This window comes from Patella vulgata, chromosome 8 (assembly GCF_932274485.2).
Source record: "Patella vulgata chromosome 8, xgPatVulg1.2, whole genome shotgun sequence".
Classification (NCBI taxonomy): Eukaryota; Metazoa; Mollusca; class Gastropoda; family Patellidae; genus Patella; species Patella vulgata.
Window position 1 is genome coordinate 4,078,314 of NC_065886.2, and position 22,918 is coordinate 4,101,231.

A 22,918-nucleotide genomic window follows, 5' to 3' on the forward strand; every position below is an offset into this window, starting at 1 on the left:
TTGACTTACAGTCATTTTGATTTAGTGTCTGCTAACAAGTGTCCGGAGTTCCGCGTGCATGCCAGTAATCGTTTGTGTTTGTTGCTTACATCTGAATTCAACTATGATATTTTGTGTCTGTAACTTAACTAATATATATATAATCATTTCCATGATGTTAACTTAGAGATTTAAATATATTGGAAACTCGGGGCAGTGTTATGTTTCATTTTGTAATTCTCCTGCTCTATCACTACAATATATCAAAAGCTGTTTTTGTAAATTAGCTGACGTGTTAATGATGTTAAATTACTATTGTCTGTGTGTATGTCTGCAAGCCTAATCAAAACTAAAAGCAGCAAAGAATAAAACATTGAAACTACATACAACCCTACATAAAACTACAATTAAAGCTTTTAAAATCATAACAAAAGCAAAATGCTTCAAAAATGAAAAGCAAGTCAAAATCTAAAAGTGCAAAAAAAGTGAAATATATCACACAGGGGGTGAAAATAAACTGAATATTTTAAAGGATTCAAAACAAAGGATTCAAAATACAATTTTAATATTCGTTCTTTGTAGGACTAATTGTGTAATTTCTGAATCAAGCTAAAATGAAATACCGAATGAACAGTACTTTTTGATATTATATTTTCTTTTCAAACACGTTTAATTTTCTTTTTTCTCAAAAATTAAATGACCAAACTAATAAAGGGATTCAGATAAGAAATACATAAAATGCCAAGTGCTGTTAGTTCAATCTCAGTGTTTAAATGGAGACAGTTAGTTTTAGTTTAGTGTGGAAGAAAATGGGGTGTTTAATGATTGCATTCAGTTGTGACTGATAAAAAGAAAGAGTGAAAGTGATTTGAAAAAAAAAAACAAACATTTCATTCATCCTTGTTTTCACACATACTTTCATTCGGGGCTTTCATTTCAGAGTTTTGTTGGGGTTTATATCTTGGGGAAGTTTTAGTTTTGTGTAATTTAAATTTATTTCAAGTATATGTGTGACAATATCTAGGCCAAGGTCTTTACAAGGAAAATCAAATTAACAGAAGATACTATTGTGAATGTCTTCTATAATACCAAGTCTTTTCCACTGATATCCATTTCCAAGGGTTTCACATTTAAAGGAAATACAACACCAACTTGAAGATCCTTGATAGCATTGAAGACAACCAAAATTTATTCAGCAAATTAATAACTTAATCAATGCACCTAATTTTAAGCCATGCATGTTTAGATGACAAAATTAGATAGGACCCGTTAAAGATACATCATTCATGGATTAATTTAGACAACTAAGAATTACTCTCCTTAATTCTCAATAATTCATTTTAAATATTTTGAAGCCATGCAGGAATAATTGTTCATTATAATAAATCAAAGATAGATTGGTTTTAGAAAGAACTGGAAGTTTGTTTGGTCATATTATATCCATTTTAATTATCAAAAGTCCCTCATACTGTTGTCCATTTAGTTAATTATACAAAATCCACTGCTTTTAACCAAGATATATGCAAGGCCGTTGTACAACTTAGATTTCTGTAAATTTGATTTCCCATGCAAATTGACTAACCTACTGTCCTAAGTACTAAATCTACAAAATTACATCTCTATCGATAACAATTTTATCCATTATTTAATTTAGTTGTGATTTCTACTATTTTCTTGATGCACAAGTTAAATTGTTTACATATAATCATTTTCTACATTTCAAAAATTACTACTTAATAATAACTCATAACATTCCAAGGTAAAATGTATAGGAGAAGTACTACTTCAACAGCTGCGATAAAACTTTCTCCAGAAAGAGTTTAGATGTAGTTTAGAATGCTCAATTGAATCATTAGTTTTCTTCTTTCTCTTTAAACACCAATATAAATCAAAAAACAAAGTAAGATCACTAATTAGAACTCAGGATATCTTTTTCAATGAATTTTAAAAAAATAAAAAATTGCTTGAAGGAGTAGTATTCTCCGTAGACATAATCCTGGAACAAGGGAATTGTACTGATTAACTTACACATATCAACGTCCTCATCCTTCTTTACAGGTTGGGTGACAATTTCCCGGCCTTCTGCTGCGGCTGCCGCTGCCAAAGCTTCATTCACTGGAGTAAAGGAAGTACCTGTGGGGTCAAAGTGCAGAGCACAAAGCTCAAGGTTAGTGGTTCAGTAAAAACAACATGCAAATCAAACAACATGCAAAAAATAAGAACAGTATTATGGTCTTTTCAACAAAAAAGGCAGGTTGCCAAGCAACGAAACATACACCCACAGCAGCTACTTCATTCGGGCAGTCAACAAGGGTTGTCGCATATTTTTTCTTTTATCAGTAATTAAAACATTTACTACACTCTAAATTCTGATTACGAGTAACAACCCATTAAGTAAATATCAGAAATCTTTAGAATTTGTTTCGATTGTTTGTCTCATGACCTGAAACACTGTGTAAAAATTTATATTAACTTTAGCCCCGTGCACAAGATTTTTCAAAGTGATTAAGGCACATAACTCTGGCAGTAATTATCGGAATTTGCAGAAAATCAAGACAGGATTCTTAGTCTCATGACCGTAAACACTGAGTATAAATTTAATAGGATATTAACTATAGCCACTAGAGAGTCCACAAGAGGAAGTCAACAACAATATACAATCACATTTCAATGTGGGAGTATAAAGATAGGTTGCCAGGCAACAAAACATACGCCCACAGCAGCTAAATCGTACGGGCAGTCAACAAGAGTTGTCGCATATTTTTACTTTTTTCGGAAAAGAAACATTTATATTACACTAAAATCTGATTAAGAATAACAACTTGTTATCAGAAAATCAATAGAATTTTTTTTTTTTTTTTTTAAAGTTCTGTCCCATGCTAACATTTAGTATACGAAACATTTAATATCATGGATTTAGCTGTTCAAGTTATCAAAATTCATTGAAATGAATATACTTGTTCATCTCATGATCAAGACCTTAAACTCTGTGTATCAATCTGAAGTCAATCGGATATTAACTTTAGCCTCTAGAGTGTCCACAAGATTTTTTTAGTGATCAAGGGCCATAACACTGGCAATTATTATCAGAAATCGCTGAAAATCAATAGGATTCTTCGTCTCATGACTTTAAACACTGTGTATAAATTTAAAGTCAATTGGATATTAGCCTCTAGAGCGTCCACAAGCAATTGTGGACGCCGGACCACCAGACAGACGGGGGCGACAACAATATATGACCACATTTCAATGTGGGCATATAAAAATGAACAAGTTAGAAGTAATTTAAATAAGTTCACATTATTTATTTCCACAAAGTCCAGTTTGCGTAATAATTCCAATACAACTAACAACACTTTTAACAAAAACTGTTAGTTTCAACGGCGAACACAGTTAGACATTAAAGTTAATCAAATTGAACATTTCATTAAACAGAATTAGCAAAAATAAATATCTGGCTTCTTAAACTTGAAAATGATATTCAATGGTGATGATTTGACATGCAAATAAATGATCTACAGATTATGGACACCGCATTAAACATTATTAGTTTGTATTAAACATCAACAATCATATAATATTCTTATAAAACATCCTTCACTCAAACTCATTTTACTAAAAGGGATAAATATATTATGTCAAACATCGGGATGTCACAAGAACGCAGCCGTCTCGCATGTGTCATAATTATAGCAGGGGATTCAATTTCAAACTGTCAAGGGGATCTTTAATGACAATTAGACACTATTCCTTGTCATGGAAACCACTGAAAATCCAGGCTAGAAAACCCAAAGGAGCTTTCTCGATCAAGAGTAGGACACCAAGAGACAGTTTAGCATTTTCAACAGCTTGGAAAAGGGTCAATTCTATTATTATGGCTGAACTAACAACTTATTCAACAAGTACTTTTATTTAATATGACAAATAAATTAGTAAAATAATTCATCCTTTACAGGAATCATTTTTACATTAACTGTAAACAATTAAACGTTTAAAACTTACCAGCTAAAGCGTTTGGGTTACTGGGTTTACGTATTGACGGGATGACTGGTATCAAGCCAGAAGGTCTCTTCATACCTTTTTTATTTTTAGTACATACTTCTTGAATATCCTCGATACATTGTCGATGAAAATTCTGATCACAACCTGAAATATTAAATCAGGTTTTAATAATTTTTGTCGTGATAAATCCTCACTGCATAACATCTGATATCACTTCTTGGTTAAAAAGATGGTTAAAGAGACGTGAATGAAGTGCGACTGTCACTTCGGTAATATTTGTCAGTCTTGGCAGTGAAACTGACCAGCTGGAGAACTTACTTGTCAATTTATATTTAATCAGAGAGAGAGAGGTGTTGACATCCACTTGACACAAACTAGGTCATTTCGGGACTAACACATGGTTCAATTTTATTTCAGTAATTCGCATAGGGGTCTTTAGCAGTGGGAAGAAACCGGAGGACTCAGAGAAAACCCATGGGGTTGGACACCAGGCAACCCTACTCCTTGTCACATACAACCAGGGAATCGAAACCACGCCAGTTGACTCAATGACAGACCTTATGATACAGCGCGCACATGCTAACCATTCGGCCATCCAACCCCCTTAAAACACAATTGATACTGTTACGTTTTCTTGTGTAAAACACATAAAAATATACAAATGATTTAGGATAATGCTTTTTAATATGACATAAAATAAAGTATGTAAATAATTGACAGAAATTTAAATGAAAGTCTGTGACAGACATTCTTTGATAAGAATGCCAATAAATTTTGACTTTGATCAAAAATGATGTCCTTTTCAGCACAACCAGTGGACCAATTTGATGGCAATCTACCCAAAAATAACTTACCACTACATTGGTATCCTTGGTAACCAACCCCCCATATTAAACTACCGCAATGTTGACAAAATGTCACCATGTAATAATGCTGTAGGTTGAACTGATGGCCTTTAATTGTCTGAAAAATAGAGGAATGCATGTTTAAAATAAATCACAGTAATGAAATGAAATGAATAAAATGAGGTTTAAAATCCTTTTCGAATCAAACTGCCAATCCTGAGGAAGTTTACCGGCCAACACAGGGATTGCACCAAGCGTCATACTCAGGGAACCACTGTGGCAATGAAATGAAATGAAATGAAATGGAGTTTTATGTCCTACTGTTCGGCTTCGACTGGGCTAATGAAGACGGGCATACGCCACACAGTGTGCTATGCGGGAATTTTTGCCCGGACTGCAGCGCTACGACCTACTCTTATACTGAATTCCAACAGTCAATGGTTCTTTTACATGCACACCAATGTGTAGATGGGACCTCGTTTTTTTTTTTGTCCGATCCGAACGACTAGACAGCTGTCCTTGGCAGGCCCTCCATCCTGCATTACTGACAAAGGGAAACCACCTCAGGTACAGTCATTCAGTGGATCTTTATCAACCACAATGCACACATCAACACATTTTGGTCAACTGTTATGGAACCCCCCCTACTAACAACGAACGTGTAGCACTGAATCAAAATTATGTAGCTGATAAAAATGAGTACAAAACAAACAAACACGTTTTGGTCAACTGTTATGGAACCCCCCCACTAACAACGAACTTGTAGCACTGAATCAAAATTATGTAGCTGATAAAAATGAGTACAAAACAAACCTTTGTTTTTGATTTAGTGATTGGAAATTTCAAACTTCGTTTATCCTTCATGACGAAACTTTGTACTCTCTCTAAGGAATTAGAATGTTGTGATTTACTAGTTATAACTTGACGTAAAAAACTAGCTAACGCCCAACCCATCGCCTGATCACGATCGGACTTAGCTTTGTCTTCCCTGTTAAAAAAAACAACAAAACAGTTATTAACCATGCATCAAGCACAGCACATTTCTATCAAGTTGTTTGACTGTAGTTAACACTAAACTGACTGGTCTGATTGAAAATCGCTATATGATCTCTTGTGGTCACATGTTTTTACGTCACAGCTTTAATGTTGATTGTGATATTAATCAGAAAAACAAAACAAAAATTGATATGAACTGTTTAGGGATTTAAACAAGGTATTTCTTCAATAAACCATTAGCACGATCTGGACATACATCAATCTGTACAGGTTTGCAGGTTGAAATGAAATGTACTGTTCTGCTCCGTCTGAGCTAATGAAGACGGGCATATGCCGTACAGTGTGCTATGAGGGAAATTTTGCCCAGGCAGCAGCACTATGACCTACTCTTATATCGAATTCCAACTGCTAAGGGATATTTTACCTGCACAACAATGTATACACAGGGTCTCCGTTTTTTTTTGTCTCATCCGAATGACTAGACAGTTGTCCTTGTCAGGCCTTCTGTCTTGTAACACTGACAAGGGAACCCATGTCGGAAAATCCTGATGAACTTTCTCGGGCAATGCAGGGATCGAACACGCGACCTCCAGGCTAGCGAGCCAGCATTTTACGCACTTAGCCACCGTGGCTCCCCTTGCAGGTTGAAGTTTAAGCCGATAGTGATAGTATTGACAATTGATAGATGGGTGACGATCGGAAAGAAACGATAAAAACTTACGTTAATCTATTCATGTGAGGAATAACATATTTTTCTATCATTTTCATCTCCGCATTTCTATCCATATCATCCAGCAACTCATGACAACCATAAATACTACCCAGACCTGCCATATAAAAATACATCAATTACAGAAGCAATCACAGATCAGTCAAGTTGTACGCAAGAACAAATACAGATAACTCTTTGCTGTTTCCTCTACTTTGAATTGTTGGAGGTTAGGAGAAAACAAATAAAATTCTCCATGTAATGTTGGCTTATACTTTTAGGATTTGGTAAATGTTACATAAGAGGTGATTGAGTTTTATAGCTAGAAACTGCGTCGTAGTTAAATGGTCATATTCACATGAATTGAGCCGTTTGAGATTCTAGACAGAACAGACGATTCAGGATGGAAAAGGCAAAGGGGGGTAAAGATATTGTCCTATGGGCACATTATCTAATATTGTTACTGGAGAGAGAGAGAGAGAGAGAGAGAGAGAGAGAGAGAGAGAGAGAGAAATGGGGTTTAACATTCACTTGACACAAACTAGGTCATTTTGGAACTAACATGGTTCAATTCTATTTAAAAAATTTGCTTGCCCGTAGGGGTCTTTAGCAGTGGGAGGAAACTGGAGGACCCGGAGAAAACCCACTTAGCTAGACATGCGACCCTACTCCTTGTCACGTACAACCGGGGAATCGAAACACCGCCACTTGACTCAATGACAGATGTAACCATTTGACAATCCAACCACACCCCCATTGTCACTGGAAGTGAACTATAATAAGCATATAAGAAGGTTGATCTGTATCAAAATATAAATATGTTTTAAATAATATTGAACTAACATGTAATTATGAAAATACAAACCTAAATCTTTTTGTCGTCTGAAGTCTGCTAACAAATCTTGTATAACACTAGTGACAGTTTGACGTGCGTTATCGAAAACATAACGTAGTTCTTTGTCACTAGTTGTTTTACCGGAATTACCGGATGTTTTAAGAGCACTATCTATAGAATTAATTACACTATCACCTAATCCAGCTGATAACATCTACAATATAAAACATGATATTATTAATCAAATACACTTGCAATATACGTAGACAACAATGTTTTGGTCATTAAGTATGTTCCGGAACTGAGGAAACTGAGTTGAGTAAACACAGGAATTTCAGGTGACAAGACATGCACCAACTGAATATCATACGATCTCGACAATCGTTATACCTCAAATGTTTCATTAGTTCCAGAGCCACAGTATCTCAGTGGGTAATGTTTCATTATTTCCAGAGCCACAGTATCTCAGTGGGTAATGTTTCATTAGTTCCGGAGCCACAGTATCTCAGTGGGTAATGTTTCATTAGTTCCGGAGCCACAGTATCTCAGTGAGTAATGTTTCATTAGTTCCAGAGCCACAGTATCTCAGTGGGTAATGCTTCATTAGTTCCAGAGCTACAGTATCTCAGTGAGTAATGTTTCATTAGTTCCGGAGCCACAGTATCTCAGTAGGTAATGTTTCATTAGTTCCGGAGCCACAGTATCTCAGTGAGTAATGTTTCATTAGTTCCAGAGCCACAGTATCTCAGTGAGTAATGTTTTATTAGTTCCGGAGCTACAGTATCTCAGTGGGTAATGTTTCATTAGTTCCGGAGCTACAGTATCTCAGTGGGTAATGTTTCATTAGTTCCAGAGCACAGTATCTCAGTGGGTAATGTTTCATTAGTTCCGGAGCCACAGTATCTCAGTGGGTAATGTTTCATTAGTTCCGGAGCTACAGTATCTCAGTGACTAAGGCCCTCAGTGCATTACGTTTGCCCGTCATCATTAATCAAGGTGGTGTAATAAACTACAAGTTTTGTACATCAGAAAATATATTTAAATAAACAAGCCATGAAACTAAATGTTCAACTTACTGCATTAGGTGCTAAAAAAGTAGAATATATTTCATACGCCCATTTCCTCATATCTTTAGTACTACCCTGGGCATTACTGTACATATCAGATATTATATAAAAAAACTGAAAAATACAACAATATATCATAATTAATACAATTACAGATGAGGCGATAGGGGTGGTATCCGTAAAACTGGACAGGCGACTCTACTTCTTGTCACGTACAACCGGGGATTCGAAACCACACCAGTCGACTCAATGACAGACTTTATGATACACCGCGCGCACGCTAACCAATCAGTCATCCACACACACCCCCTTTTTACTAGATCTATGTAGATATAAGAAAAGGTTGTGGCATGTTTGAATGTTGTTTTATTATCCAATGTGTTTAATTTTATAATAACAACTGTGTGTACATTCAAATAGATGTTTGATTTGTGAGTATCTCTCAGCGATATCGCCTGTTTTTCAAAAGATGTATCTATGTACGAGACTTACCACGGGTGACGGATCACTATTAGAGATTAAATAATGTAGAAAAATTCCTAGATGTGCTGGTTTTTTCTCTAGTGTTGTAATATCCGAGAATGGACCTGCTTCACCAGCCTAAAAATAAATAAACATTATACTACAGATACACTAAATAGTCCTTCAGCAGAAAAAACAATACAAGTTCATTATAATCAACTAAAACTGTATGTTGATAGAACCAAATGATTGACCACAGTCAGCCATTGGAACTTGTGGACAAGTTTTATGTAAGAGTTCAAATAATGGTTTCTTCTATTAAAAGTTCCAGTCGTTGTCTTTTAGTATATTTATCAGATGGTCGTCCTGTAATAATATATTATATAGTTACTGAAGCTCATACCAAGAAACAACAGCTATATAAAACTACATTACAATTTCCATGACAACCGTATTCTTCTGATAATAAACCTTGTATTTAATATTTTACTTACAGCTCCCTAGCCTCCATATTTCTGATGATGTAGGGAGACATGCTTACAATTCACCATCAATCTGATTAAAACACAGATCCTATTTCGTTTCGTTTTTGTTTTTTTTATAGTTCAAAATTTCGTTTTACTTGTCTTTAATACACTAGGATCTGGAAGAGTTGTTATGTAATTTAACCTGCATTCTTGATGATGCGAAAGATTAACCAATCAAACGGTCTGTTACGGCGAGTTCTTGGGGTATCCCGTTAGAAACATCAATACTGATTGGTTAATTAAAGTCTGACGTCATAGGGTCAAAAGCCACTCACATGACCCGACGCGACCTTCCGCTACAACCGGTCAGATCTTGATGTAATGTGGGTCATCAAAAGTATCAAAAAACGAAACGAAATATAGATCTGTATTCTAATCAGATTGAATTCACCATACTCCTTCGTTGTAAAGAAACATGCTAAAAAACTCTCACCCCAGCTCCTCAACCATGCAATAGTGAGCTCGCCAACAAATTGGGTCGATGCAATTTTACATCTCTCCTTTTTCATTGGTAAGAAACAGTATAATACCAAATCATGCGATGGCAAATGCAACAAACTTTAAACGACACAATGAGACAATAAGGTATTTTCACCTGTATGTCGGTTTCTACAGTCGAGGCTGTAAGTTGTATGAATTGAGTACCTTGTTATACAGGTGTGTTCTATCTATATACAGGTAGTTATAATAAACAGGTGCCTGATTTACCTACATACAGGTAAGTCATTATAATATACAGGTGATTTCTACCTATATGCAGGTAATTATAATAAGCTGTGTGGAAGTCAGGTGTAAATACAGGTGTTGGTTTGTGGTTAATCATCTTTATATAACCTCTGTCACAAACTTATCATTAATATCAACGGTTTAACAATTGGATAAAGATATGCCTGGAATCAAGACACCTGTCACAGACATTGTCAGGTATATATAGTCCGGCACTATTCTTCTGGTGCCTGTCATTTAGTTCGGCAATGACTTGCCTTTCTTAAAATCGGGTACAACATCGGCCTGGATGTAAATCTTTATACTACACTTTTTATTGGCATCATAATTTTCGCAAATATAGACACTGAAATTTAAAATCAGATCAATATGATCTTCTTGGCACCAGATTATAAACGGCCATTTTGAACATGTGTAATGATGATAAGTTACTGACAAACGTTATACAAAGATGCAGGTTATATATACGAAGAAAAGGAGAGTTATCTGTCATACAAAGATGCAGGTTATATATACGAAGAAAAGGAGAGTTATCTGTCGTGCAGGGATACATCTACAACTACAACTTCTTTATATAAATCATTCACAAGCACAAAGTCCTTTGTTTATGTGTTATTGCGACCACGGGGCGAGTTAATTAGCTCTCAATATTAACTTGTTTTTCGTCTGAATTAAAATTCTAAAAAATTATTTTAAATTATTTTAAAAAATATAAGTGTTTGAAGTATTAAAAATATTTCCTATTTAGTGTGAATGGGTACATAAAATAGCACACGAGGAGTAGAATGGGTAAAAGGCACCATTCAGCCCGGAGCAGAGTGTTACTACATCCGACGACACGGTAACATCTCTGTAATCACTTTTCAACGATCTAAACGACTTAAGCTGTCCCCAGCCAGGCCCTCTGTCCTGCACCACTGACAAGGGGGAACCACGGCAGAATAATCTGATGAACTTTCCAGGTCAACGCAGGGATCGAAAACAGGTCCTCCATGTTAGCGAGCCAATGTCTTACTAACTGAGTCACAGTGGCTCTCTATAACAGGTAAGAGATATATATAGTACAATAGATCTTCTGGTTTATCGTTTTGTTTTCAGGTGTAAGTAATTTATTCACATCTGAAGGTGAAATCGTATGTTTTTAAATATTGTTTCTTAGTGTGAAAGTTAAATCTGTAAAAGGCATATCAGTGAAAAAATGGTTTAAGTCTATCAGTATGTAAAAAAAAAGAAGATATTATGATTTAAAAATTTTGCAACATTTTGTTTTCTAAAATCTGTTTTTGGGTTTTGTTTTTAACCAAACTCAGGAGATTATCTACTATATATATTCATATTTTTGTTCGAAATATTGGATATTTTCCGTAATGCGGATTAGCAAAAATTAAGTTTAATGACCTATAGTGTTTACTATCCTTATTCTGATAAAGTTGAAGTGGATGTAACAAAATTAAAAGCTTGGTCCATCATTTAGCGCTTAGAAATCTCTTCCAAACTACAATATTATGAAAGTTTAGTTATAGGAATATCAGTGCAACCTTGGTTCAATTCCATTCAGTATTTAAAAAGATACAATAAATTGAAATCTAGCTTTGATATTTTGATTTTGTTCTCATTTAAACATTAAAGATACATTATGTAAGATTTAGATAAAGAGCTGACCATTCTTGCTGTAATAGCTCAAAAATAGATAATGTAAAATGAAAATATTGAAAATCTCATTCAAATTACTTCATTCTGGGCCAAGTTATCACTGTTTGTAGTTTTGATAAGTGGTGTGCATAATGGTAACCAGGGCACTAGTATAATCGAGAGTTAGCCTCGCTTTCCCATTTTTAAATAAATATTTTGTTAATAAATGAATAGTTTATATAACATTTTAGGCCTAAAGAAAGACCTGCAATAGGCAGATTTAGCTCTTGCATAATGTATGTTTAAATTATCAATCTGAGTATATATTTAGTGTGGATTACGCCATGAATAATTCGATATTTTAACGAAAATGCAAATAACGCATCAAACTTTTTATAATTACACATCTACGACAAACTAATCTGATATCAACTTCGTATTATTATTATCATTATTATCTACAAGAGGAAAGTTTAAAGAATTATGGCAGGAATTATTTGAAAATGGAAATTGATCCTTTAGAAAGTTATTAGAATATTGTTTTAAGACCCAGTTTCACAAAGAACCAAATATAATAATCAAGAAGAAGATTTCAAAAGTTTTTTTTGTTAACAACAGAGAAATTAATCAAGAAGACTTTTTCCCAAAGCTCACAAAAACTGCAAACATTTTTATTATTAAGTTTTTTTTCAAAAGCCGAGTAATATGAGTAAGAAACCCAAGTGATGTAATAATTGGACAGTGATAAATAAGTGGATTATATTAATATTAATATGGAATCAAAAATAAAATTTGTTTTATGTATTGACCTCTGATTTCTGTAATTTATTCAAGTAAGGTGAAATTGGTCCTTGACCCAAGGGTTTACCATCCAGCTGAAATACGTGCCATACAATATAAATCGTGGTAAAATAGGAGATATATAAAAAAAAAAGATTAAAAAACATAAGAATAAAAAAAGAGAAAGTTAAAGACAAGAAAAGGGAATATTTTGATAAGAAAAAAAGATTGTGTAAATTGTAAGAAACGATAGACAATATTTATGCCAGGGGTGTTGTAGATATATTTCACACTAGTAGATTGATATACTACTGGTATAGTTTGATATACTACTATAACTACTAGTAAGGCTTGCATACAGATGGAATATCAGAAGAAGATAGTTCAAGATAAAATTCTATGGAATATTATTAACCCAGTTTAAATTTCAGTTCTTCATTGCCTCAATAAATAAATATCCTCTTCAGTCCTGTGAACCAATTTCAAAACTACTAAAAGCCAACAATTACTCTTTGTTTTTAAATTATTTTTGCTCAAAGTTTAAATAGATTTAAATCGTGAAGAACTAAACAGGTATTGGCCTTACTGTTTACTGAGCGACATTTTGACTAGGCTTATTTAACAGATATCGGCCTTATTGTTTACTGAGCGGCATTTTGACTAGACTTCTCTAGTCTTTAATTGAGTTCACTAATAAATAGGTATAGGTCTTACTATTTATTACTGAGCGGCACTTTGATTAGGCTTCTCTAGTTTTTATTGAGTTCAGTAATAAACAATGATTGTATTCCATAGAAATGTGTCTTGTGAATTTTCAGTTGAATCATTAAATGACATGGAAACAATTGAAGAAGAAAGTATTTTTGACAAGATTTAACAAGATGCAACAACGACCATAAGGACAATATTTACATTAAATAATAAAGTTTCAAAATATTTCTCTGGGAACCATCGTGCTAGCCCCATAATCCCAAAGCATCGGTTAAGAGCAATAAACTAAACATATGTTTAGTCGACAAGTGAAATTTGAAGATCACTGAAAGTAATCAACCATGGCTACTATCTCGGGTAGCAATGGTTAAGGGGGGAGGCTACCGGAAAATTTTGTTCTGAAATTGTAAAGCTATTGAATTCAAAATGGTACAAGTAGTTAGGAAATGTAAAGAAGGGAAAAGTAACTTTTAAAAAAGTTGTTGCCAGGGGAACCCATTTTTTGGGGAAAAATTATGAAAAGTGTAAATTCACTATATCTCTGTAACTAATTAAGATATCTTCATCAAATTTGCAGGATATATAAACTAATATCTACCCCTGAATTAGACAGAAAGCAATTTGAATTATTAATATTTCAAAAGTTATCAAAACATTTCTCAAAAGACAAAATATTGTGGTGAGGCAAATGTTTCAAACACCGTTTTCCGAGAAACTATGAAAATTATAGAGAAAAACTCTGTCAGATTTTAGGGTTATCATTAAAGAATAAGCAGTCCTCAAATGAGACATTTATCTTTATTAGTGCCAGAGATATGGTGTACCAACATTTTTCATTCTTTTTCCCCAACAATATGTTATCCTAGCAACAAATTTTTTTTTTTAATGTTAGTTTCATTTGTTTATTACATTTCCTAACTACTTGTGCCATTTTCAATTCAATAACTTTAGAATTTAAGAACACATTTTTCGGATAGCCTCACCCCTTATATGGGATGTAAAGCTCATAACTACTGCTTCAGAATAAAATGGCTTTCCTACTACCACAGAAAGCCTTTTCTTAGTTTTACCAGCCTTAAAAAACATTTATTTCATCTAAATATCTACAACTGACTAGCATCTAGGTCACTGGAGAAGCAACCAGATCATACACTATGACTATTATTGACATGCCTATTTCCTTATTTAATTGTAGATGACAGTTACCATGGCAACTGATATAACTTACAATTTCCTCTTCCGAATTAATATCTTCATCATCTATAGTAATAATATCCTTTATCTGATAGGGCGTTAAACTTGTACTATCCTGCAAAACATTCAACAGCAAACATTATTAATTCATTATCTTTCGTTTATATTCAATATTTGAAATTCAATTTTAATTAACATTTGACACATTTTATCACTGTGTTATGATCTTACTTGTGTGCTGAAAAACAGCCAATCAAAGATACCATCCAGCGATTTATTGAAGTATTGCTGTTGACCTGATGATGCCAGGCAGACGACCCCCCCACACCCACCCCCGGACAATTAAATCAATGACAGATTAATTGAAAGCTCACACTTAATGCTAGGTTCCCACTATCACGATTCGTGCTGCAATTGAAATCATCGTTTTGATCGTGGAATAATCGTGGTGATCCTATCAGGTCTTATCATATATGGAGGTCAGTTGTATCGAAACGTATCCGAAACGTATCTGCACGTAGCAGATCGTGGGATCAATAGGGACAATCCTATTGGGAACCTAGGTTAACCCCACTCAGCTACACAACCTCCGATATAGTTAGCTATGTGATATCCACAGAAGAGAAGTTGTATCAGATGTTCTACAAAGAATATTTACCTCTGTACCAGAATCCACTTTACTAGAAGAACTGCTATCGTCTATATCACGTCTGTTGCTTGGATGTGACGGTGTCGGAGATATACTAGGACTCGTTGGTGGTGAGTCCGACATACTTCCAGCATCCGAGATCGGAGGTACTGACGATGAAGGTAGGGATGATGTCTAAAACAAACAAACATGATAATATAATCTTATATATAGATGGCTTTTACTTCTATTCGATAAAGATGATTTCACTGAAGTCAAAACACTGAATATTGATTTTCACGGTAATATTAACGGCAATCTAGATTTATATGATAGTAATCATTATCTATGAATTTTCATGGCAATATTAATGGCAATGTGGATGGTTTATTTGGTAGAAATTATGATAGGAATTTATTTCATTTATTAAAATAGTTTCCCCAATTTATTATCATAGTTTCCCCAATTTGTTATCATAGTCCCCCCCCCCCCCCCCGATATATTTTCATACTTTTCCTGATTTATTGTCATACTTTTCCCAATTTATTGTCATACTTTTCCCTATTTACTGTCATAGTTTTCCCAATTTCTTAAAAAAAAGTTTCCCCAATTTATTAGCATACTTCCCCAATTAATCATCATAGTTTCTCCGATTTATTATCATAATTTCCTCGATTGATCATCATAGTTTCCCCGATTAATCATCATAGTTTCCCCGATTTGTTATCATAGTTTCCCCGATTGATCATCATAGTTTCCCTGATTTATAATCATAGTTTCCCCAATTTATTATCATATGTTTACATTGAAACAAAGTTTTGTGAAATATATTCAATATTTTCTTCAGAAATTAGACCAGTTGCTGACTGTTACATATAATCATTATCTCCATGTAAAATAATAATTTCTGTGTTATAAAATATGTAAAACCAACGGCTATTTTAACAAAATATGTGCCTTGTTAGTAACTTAGTTATATCATTCTTATAAAACAAGCCAACAGTGAGGCTGATGTCCCCCGCCGAAATAGGAAAATAATTAGAGGACACATATAAATTTATCACAAATTATCTTTTACAAAGTATTGAACAATCAAACAGTATATCTTTACTTATAGTCTAACAATCAAAGTAGGAGAGTTATTGTTTTCCAAAGTCTCGACCAATCAAATTGCGTATCGCTATGCTTACCGAAAGCAGAAAATTCTCATTATCAAACTTAGTCAAGGTATTACTGTAATGAAACTATACACCAAGTTTCATCAATCTCACTTAATTAGAACTAAAGTTATCGTGTCCCAAAGCATCAACCAATCAAATTGCTTATCTCTGCTTACCCTAAGCGGAAAATGCTCATCTTCGAACTCCATCAAGGCATTGACCTAATCAACACATACACCAAGTTTGAACATTCTAGCTCAATTAGGAAGAGAGTTATCGTGCCCCAAAGTATCAACCAATCAAATTGCTGCTTACCCTGAGCAGAAAATGCTCATTATCAAACTTAGTCAAGGTATAAATGTAATGAAACTATACACCAAGTTTCATCAATCTCACTTAATTAGAACTAGAGTTATCGTGTCCCAAAGCATCAACCAATCAAATTGCTTATCTCTGCTTACCCTAAGCGGAAAATGCTCATCTTCGAACTCCATCAAGGCATTGACCTAATCAACACATACACCAAGTTTGAACATTCTAGCTCAATTAGGAAGAGAGTTATCGTGCCCCAAAGTATCAACCAATCAAATTGCTTATCTCTGCTTACCCTAAGCGGAAAATGCTCATCTTCGAACTCCATCAAGGCATTGACCTAATAAACACATACACCAAGTTTGAACATTCTAGCTCAATTAAAAGTTATCGTGTCCCAAAGCATCAACCAATCAAATTGCTTATCTCTGCTTACCCTAAGCGGAAAATGCTCATCTTTGAACTCCATCAAGGCATTGACCTAATCAACACATACACCAAGTTTGAACATTCTAGCCCAATTAGGAAGAGAGTTATCGTGTCCCAAAGCATCAACCAATCAAATTGCTTATCTCTGCTTACCCTAAGCGGAAAATGCTCATCTTCGAACTCCATCAAGGCATTGACCTAATAAACACATACACCAAGTTTGAACATTCTAGCTCAATTAGGAAGAGAGTTATTGTGTCCCAAAAAGTGTGACGGACAGACAGACGGACAGACAGACGGACAGACAGACAGACGGACAGACAGACGGACGAACCCATTTTAATAGTCCCCTGCTTTCTTCGAAAGGCGGGGGACAAAAAAAATGTGTAATAGTGATAATTGAAAAGATGAATCGTCGACATTCAACATCTTACAACAGCTGAAAACAAACACATGCTCGGTACTGGCAGTCAAACTTGGAAAACTCCTTCAACATAATAATTCAAAATGAGTTAAATTACGTAACAAAACTTTCATAAAAACTGAACAGAATTATAAAACAATTCATAACAGAATATAAAAATATGTTAAAGACATTTATAGAACATTTGCAGTTGCAATGAGTTAAACAGTCATAATGGTTTTAACATAAGTTTTCAATATATCTATTTGAACTTAAAAAAGCATTTAATATATACCGCCCCTGGTTTCATATTTTGTGTGAGCAACCAAAAAAACTAAAATAACTTGTAGCGTTAAATAAAGAACTGAAAGCAATCTACGTGTATAATGTGTATATATGTATATCCATATAACCAGATGAAAACCAAACTTTAAGATATACTCGTACCAGGAAATGAAATGAGCCCCTTAAAATTATAACTAAATTGCTTGATAACGGTGCGAGTACCCTCATTGTAATATTGTAGTCAAGAAAACTAGTGAATGTTATCCAGGTATTGTTATAACTGATAATTATAACTTTTCCCACTTAAGCCTGAAGTGTTCGTGAAAGAAAGAAACTACTCCGGTAGTGTGTGTGAGTTAGTTTTATTTAACGTCCGCTTCCACCGAGGTGATATCGCAGACAATTACGTGTTATATGTGCATGGTGATAGTATTTACAACGTGATTAGTGGATTAGTGTGGATTAATTAGGTTAATAGATATATATGTGCAACGAATATACAGAGACGAGACGTGATTTAACTACTCCGGTAGTAATTTACTGAGTGTTATATAGGAGGGCTACTAGCCACTAGATAGATTTCAAATATTAGTGTTTGTACATTTATAACAAATCTATCTTAAAATATTTTCAAGTTATTTTTTTTTAAACAAGATTTACCTTGCAACAATAAATTGTTCCTGATGCCAATGTGAACTCAATGTTCATGGATAGAAATAAATTATCCTCCTCACATGTTAAATAAATTGAAAGTAGCCTAATTTATATTAGTAGAACTGATTGATTGGAATTATTTTCGTACCTTTTATCGTGTATTGTCCCAAAGTCTATATTAGCTCATTAGTCAGGAATAGTGGGATTTTAACTATTTTACCTACATAACAGTAATTTATTATATTCAATGGATAAAATGCTTTGAACTATTTTACATACATAACGGTAATTTATTATATTCATTGGATAAAATGCTTGATCTGTGAAACATCGATTCGTACGCGTTTTTTTTTTAAAAAGATCTATTTCATTTACACTATTATTAGAACACTGCCTTTGAAGAAAATATACGGATTAAATACTGATATTAAATGTATACAAGTTATAGAAACAACAACTAAACAAAAACATAAACAAAACTGGCAAAATAAACGACAATAATATATAAGATAGTGTAATATGTAACCATGGTGATGAGATATAGTAATAAGGGGGAGTAATTCATTACCCTTTTTAACGATCTTCTTTTAGTAAAAAACGCTCCCTGTTTTAATATAAAAAAACAAAAAGTTTCGTCTTCAAAACGTCTATATGACATAATTTCTATAAAAAAACACAGAAACAGACTACTTCTACAGCTATAGACACAAACTACATTCCTATAGAGGACTCGGGTAGTGATGATTGTATGATGGGAAGGTCTGATGGCACTTCATGCTCTAAATATTGGTCTATGAACAGAGAGAGAGAGAGATGGGGTTTAACGTCCACTCGACACAAACCAGGTCATTTCGGGATGAACACATGGTCCAATTTTATTTCAATAATTCGTTTGAGCGTAGGGGTCTTTGGCAGTAGGAGCAAACCGGGGTACCCGGAGAGAACCCACGACAGGCGACCCTACTCTTTGTCACGTAAAACCAGGGAATCGAAACCACGTCAGTTGACTCAACCGGGAAATCAAAACCATGCTAGCTGATTCAATGACAGACCTTATGATACAGCGTGCACGTGCTAATCATTCGGCCATCCAACCCCCCGGTCTATGAACAAGAAAACTATAGGACAGTCAAATTTAATGTAATTTTTTGTTCGGCATCAATTTGGATTTTTTTCTATCTACATGAAATAACTTGTTCAGTCATTTCAACAAATAATTTTTTCGTGTGGGAAAAGAAGAATTTTGATTTTGACTTGGACATAAGTTTTTGTTCTCTGATGTCCAGTCCAGTCTGACTGTAGATTATTGTTGTCTGATATACCTGCTAACCAGAAACACACCAGACCAAATGACAATCGAGCAATGCAAGGTTTAAAAGATGATTAACGATGATGATAATGATGGTTGATGAGGCTAATTATGCTATTGTCTACCCCCTTTGACGAGAACCAAATACTACCTACAAACGATATCAGTTTTATTCTAATCAAATTCAATTTAAACGATATCTCTACTTTTCTAACTGGAACAAAAAATCTGTAATTTTTGCACACAAGACAAAGAAATATATATACTGGAAGGTAGAGAGTATAGACAGACAAGCCTTGATTAACCAGACAATAAAATACATGCATTAGCATTAATAAGATACAAGCTAATTAATAATACAGCTTCTATATATAATGAAACAAGAGCTATTAATTGCCTAACTTCTAAACAACGTACGTCCCCGCTCAGAAATAATCTATGCCTCATGCCCCTGTTAGTAATTTCTCAATATTTTTTTTTATTTTATTACATTTAATTTCAAAAAGTGAAAGTAGAAATAATTGATTGGATTATGTTATAGGTACCTGTGATATAGAATTTGGTCCGAGAGAGAATCCCGATAGGCCGCTTATATGCGATGTAAATGACGGCTGACGCCGTGAAGTGACATCAGACTTTGAACGCGACACAGATGTCATTCTAGTGTCAAGGTCATTGGATTTGGATGAATAAAGGCTGACTGGAACTGAGGCTTGTTTACTGTGACGAACCGCATTACGACGCTGTTACCATAAATAGAACAAAAAGGTCAAGGTCAGGTTAAAGGTTAATCATCTAATGAGCTTCTACATAGAAGACAAAGGACTTTGTGACAACAGTAAAGTTTCATTTTAACTAATTTTGTAATTAATTGAGCCAAAAATAAAAAATGAATTTTATAATTCCATAGTTTCAATAATAGAGATGATTTAATTTAATATACATTATGACAGAAACTTTATTTTTGTCACGAAGTTGTTCGAGTGTTATAGTAGTTAACATTTTACAATCACATTTGGACATAAAAATAAACGGTACAAACAATCACATGAAGGGGATACTCGATTGAACGTTCTGGAATTGAATTCTTTCATTAGAAAATATGTCAACTAACCATGACAACCGAAACATATTTATTACTTAAATACGTCACGATTCTTATCATACCACCTCAGTTGTCTGGACTGACAGAACTGTCACAGGACTGAATTCCAGGGCACTCAATTGTAATCTATCAATTAGGAACGTTCTGGACTGACAATAATTGAGACAAGACATCGGCTGAGATACGCTTTCAATTTTCAAGTTGTACAATTTATATAGCGATTATTAAGAAGTTAACGAATTCTCCAGAAAATTTTACATTATTTTTTTTCTAATTTGTGCGATTTTCAAGGCGTCTAATTCAAGACAATTAAAAATAATAAACTGTCTAAATGTGTAAAAAGTTAACTGAAAAACACTCCAATAAAATAGAATCTATGAAAATAAAAATATATTAACAATAACAAAAAATAATAGACAACTACGAAACATAAAATAAACGTGGATCTAATCTAAAAGCTGAAATAAAAGATGGCTATTATATAAGCAAACTAAACATACACCGACAGTGACAAAACAAATAATACATAAAGCCAACTTAATTGATTTTATTATTTTTTGCTTCTTTCCCTTTCAGAAAACTGTTTTTGTCTAATATACGTGTGTAATTTTAAATAAGTGATCTTCAGTTCAATTATTGTTAAATATTTTCATGTGTCAAATAAATCCACCTGATTGTGTATTACTTTTTTAAATGATAGTATTATTAAAATATTGGGTCATTATCTGTGAAAGCTTTAATAGATGTAGAAGGCAATAGTGACTTGATGTCGGTCGAATTCAAAACCTATCTTAACAGACTTTACTTAATGACAAGTTGAAATATTGGGAAATAGTATGATGTTTTAGCAGGTTTAAAAGGTGTTTTTTATAATGGGATCCAGTTTATTAACTACTAATTAATTATCAGAATTTTGGTCACGCTTGTATTCTACTAGCTTCAAGAGACTCTTTTGGGGTTATTTATCACCTAAATGTCAATATCTCGAAAACTAATAAATTCTAAGGGGTCAAATTTTCACAGTTTACAATCTAAATGTGGATATTTCCAAAAATAACAAAGTTTAAGAGATGAAATTTTCACAGTTTATTCTTAAGTATGGAACTGAATACCAAATACAACAGCCAAATAGAAATTACCAGATACTTTAATAATTTGCCTGTACACACTTTCGAATAGCAATCTTTTACATTTTATTCTTGTGCTAAATATTTAAGTGCTTTGTTGAAAGCTATAGGTTTTAAGCAAAGGCCGTGAAGCATCAAATGTATGTGTATTCGGTAAATATAATATTATAAAGCAGTGAAGCACCAAATGTATGTGTATTCGGTAAATATAATATTATAAAGCAGTGAAGCATCAAATGTATGTGTATTCGGTAAATATAATATTATGAAGCAGTGAAGCACCAAATGTGTGTGTATTTGGTAAATATAATATTATGAAGCAGTGAAGCACCAAATGTGTGTGTATTTGGTAAATATAATATTATAAAGCAGTGAAGCACCAAATGTGTGTGTATTCGGTAAATATAATATAATATCACAGTGTAGCACAATGTGTAACAAATAAGTATATAGGAGATATAGAGAAAACAGACCGTATATATAAGAACCTTCACCATAAGATATAGGGAGATATATGGTATCTAAATATAGATCTCATTCTACTTTCAATTTATCACCCAACTAACTGATTATAGAATTAACCATATCAAACTGACTACAAGATACAATCAATACAGAACGGTGCTAAATATGTCTAGTAATTCTAAGCCTGCTCAAAATCTCTTTCTTCCTAGAAACTTGGAACATTAAAATAAGAATCTTTGTCTGAAAGCAGTGTGGTATATTTCGCTAACCCAGCTATAAACTAGTTAACCGTAATCCTAACGTATATACAGCTATTTCAACGTGATTCAACTATCGCTCGGATGGATAACTACTGTATATATATGATAAGCTTATGTATGGATGAGGATATATATCTTGAAGATGAGTTCTGGATGCTGAGGTCAACAGAGTTATCTAACTTAGAACTTCAGTAAAATTGACAGCATTTTGTACCAATATGTTTTCATATGTATATTTCCAGCGTTGACCAGAAACGAACCCTGGTTCTAACTTCAAATGAGCGAACATTGATCTGCAACTTTTTGACAAATATTG

At 33.7% G+C, this 22,918-nt stretch overlaps 1 protein-coding gene across 3 annotated transcripts in view; it reads right to left on the reverse strand.

Moving 5' to 3' along the window:
- The window catches only part of LOC126829934 (rho guanine nucleotide exchange factor 12), a 122,899-nt gene that overhangs the window by 28,019 nt on the left and 71,962 nt on the right, over window positions 1-22,918 (reverse strand). Inside the window, exons 10-22 of one of the 3 annotated variants that reach the window (XM_056102764.1) lie at window positions 20,191-20,388; window positions 18,905-18,940; window positions 15,124-15,288; window positions 14,500-14,580; window positions 12,590-12,655; window positions 8,926-9,033; window positions 8,443-8,547; window positions 7,397-7,580; window positions 6,544-6,649; window positions 5,640-5,814; window positions 4,836-4,944; window positions 3,982-4,125; window positions 2,008-2,112 (exon numbers count right to left, since the gene is read on the reverse strand). In XM_056102764.1, coding sequence (XP_055958739.1) covers window positions 2,008-2,112; window positions 3,982-4,125; window positions 4,836-4,944; window positions 5,640-5,814; window positions 6,544-6,649; window positions 7,397-7,580; window positions 8,443-8,547; window positions 8,926-9,033; window positions 12,590-12,655; window positions 14,500-14,580; window positions 15,124-15,288; window positions 18,905-18,940; window positions 20,191-20,388 — 1,582 coding nt within the window. The remainder of the gene's footprint in view (window positions 1-2,007; window positions 2,113-3,981; window positions 4,126-4,835; window positions 4,945-5,639; window positions 5,815-6,543; window positions 6,650-7,396; window positions 7,581-8,442; window positions 8,548-8,925; window positions 9,034-12,589; window positions 12,656-14,499; window positions 14,581-15,123; window positions 15,289-18,904; window positions 18,941-20,190; window positions 20,389-22,918) is intronic. The other 2 variants (XM_050560108.2, XM_050560112.2) reach the window with 2 other exon arrangements.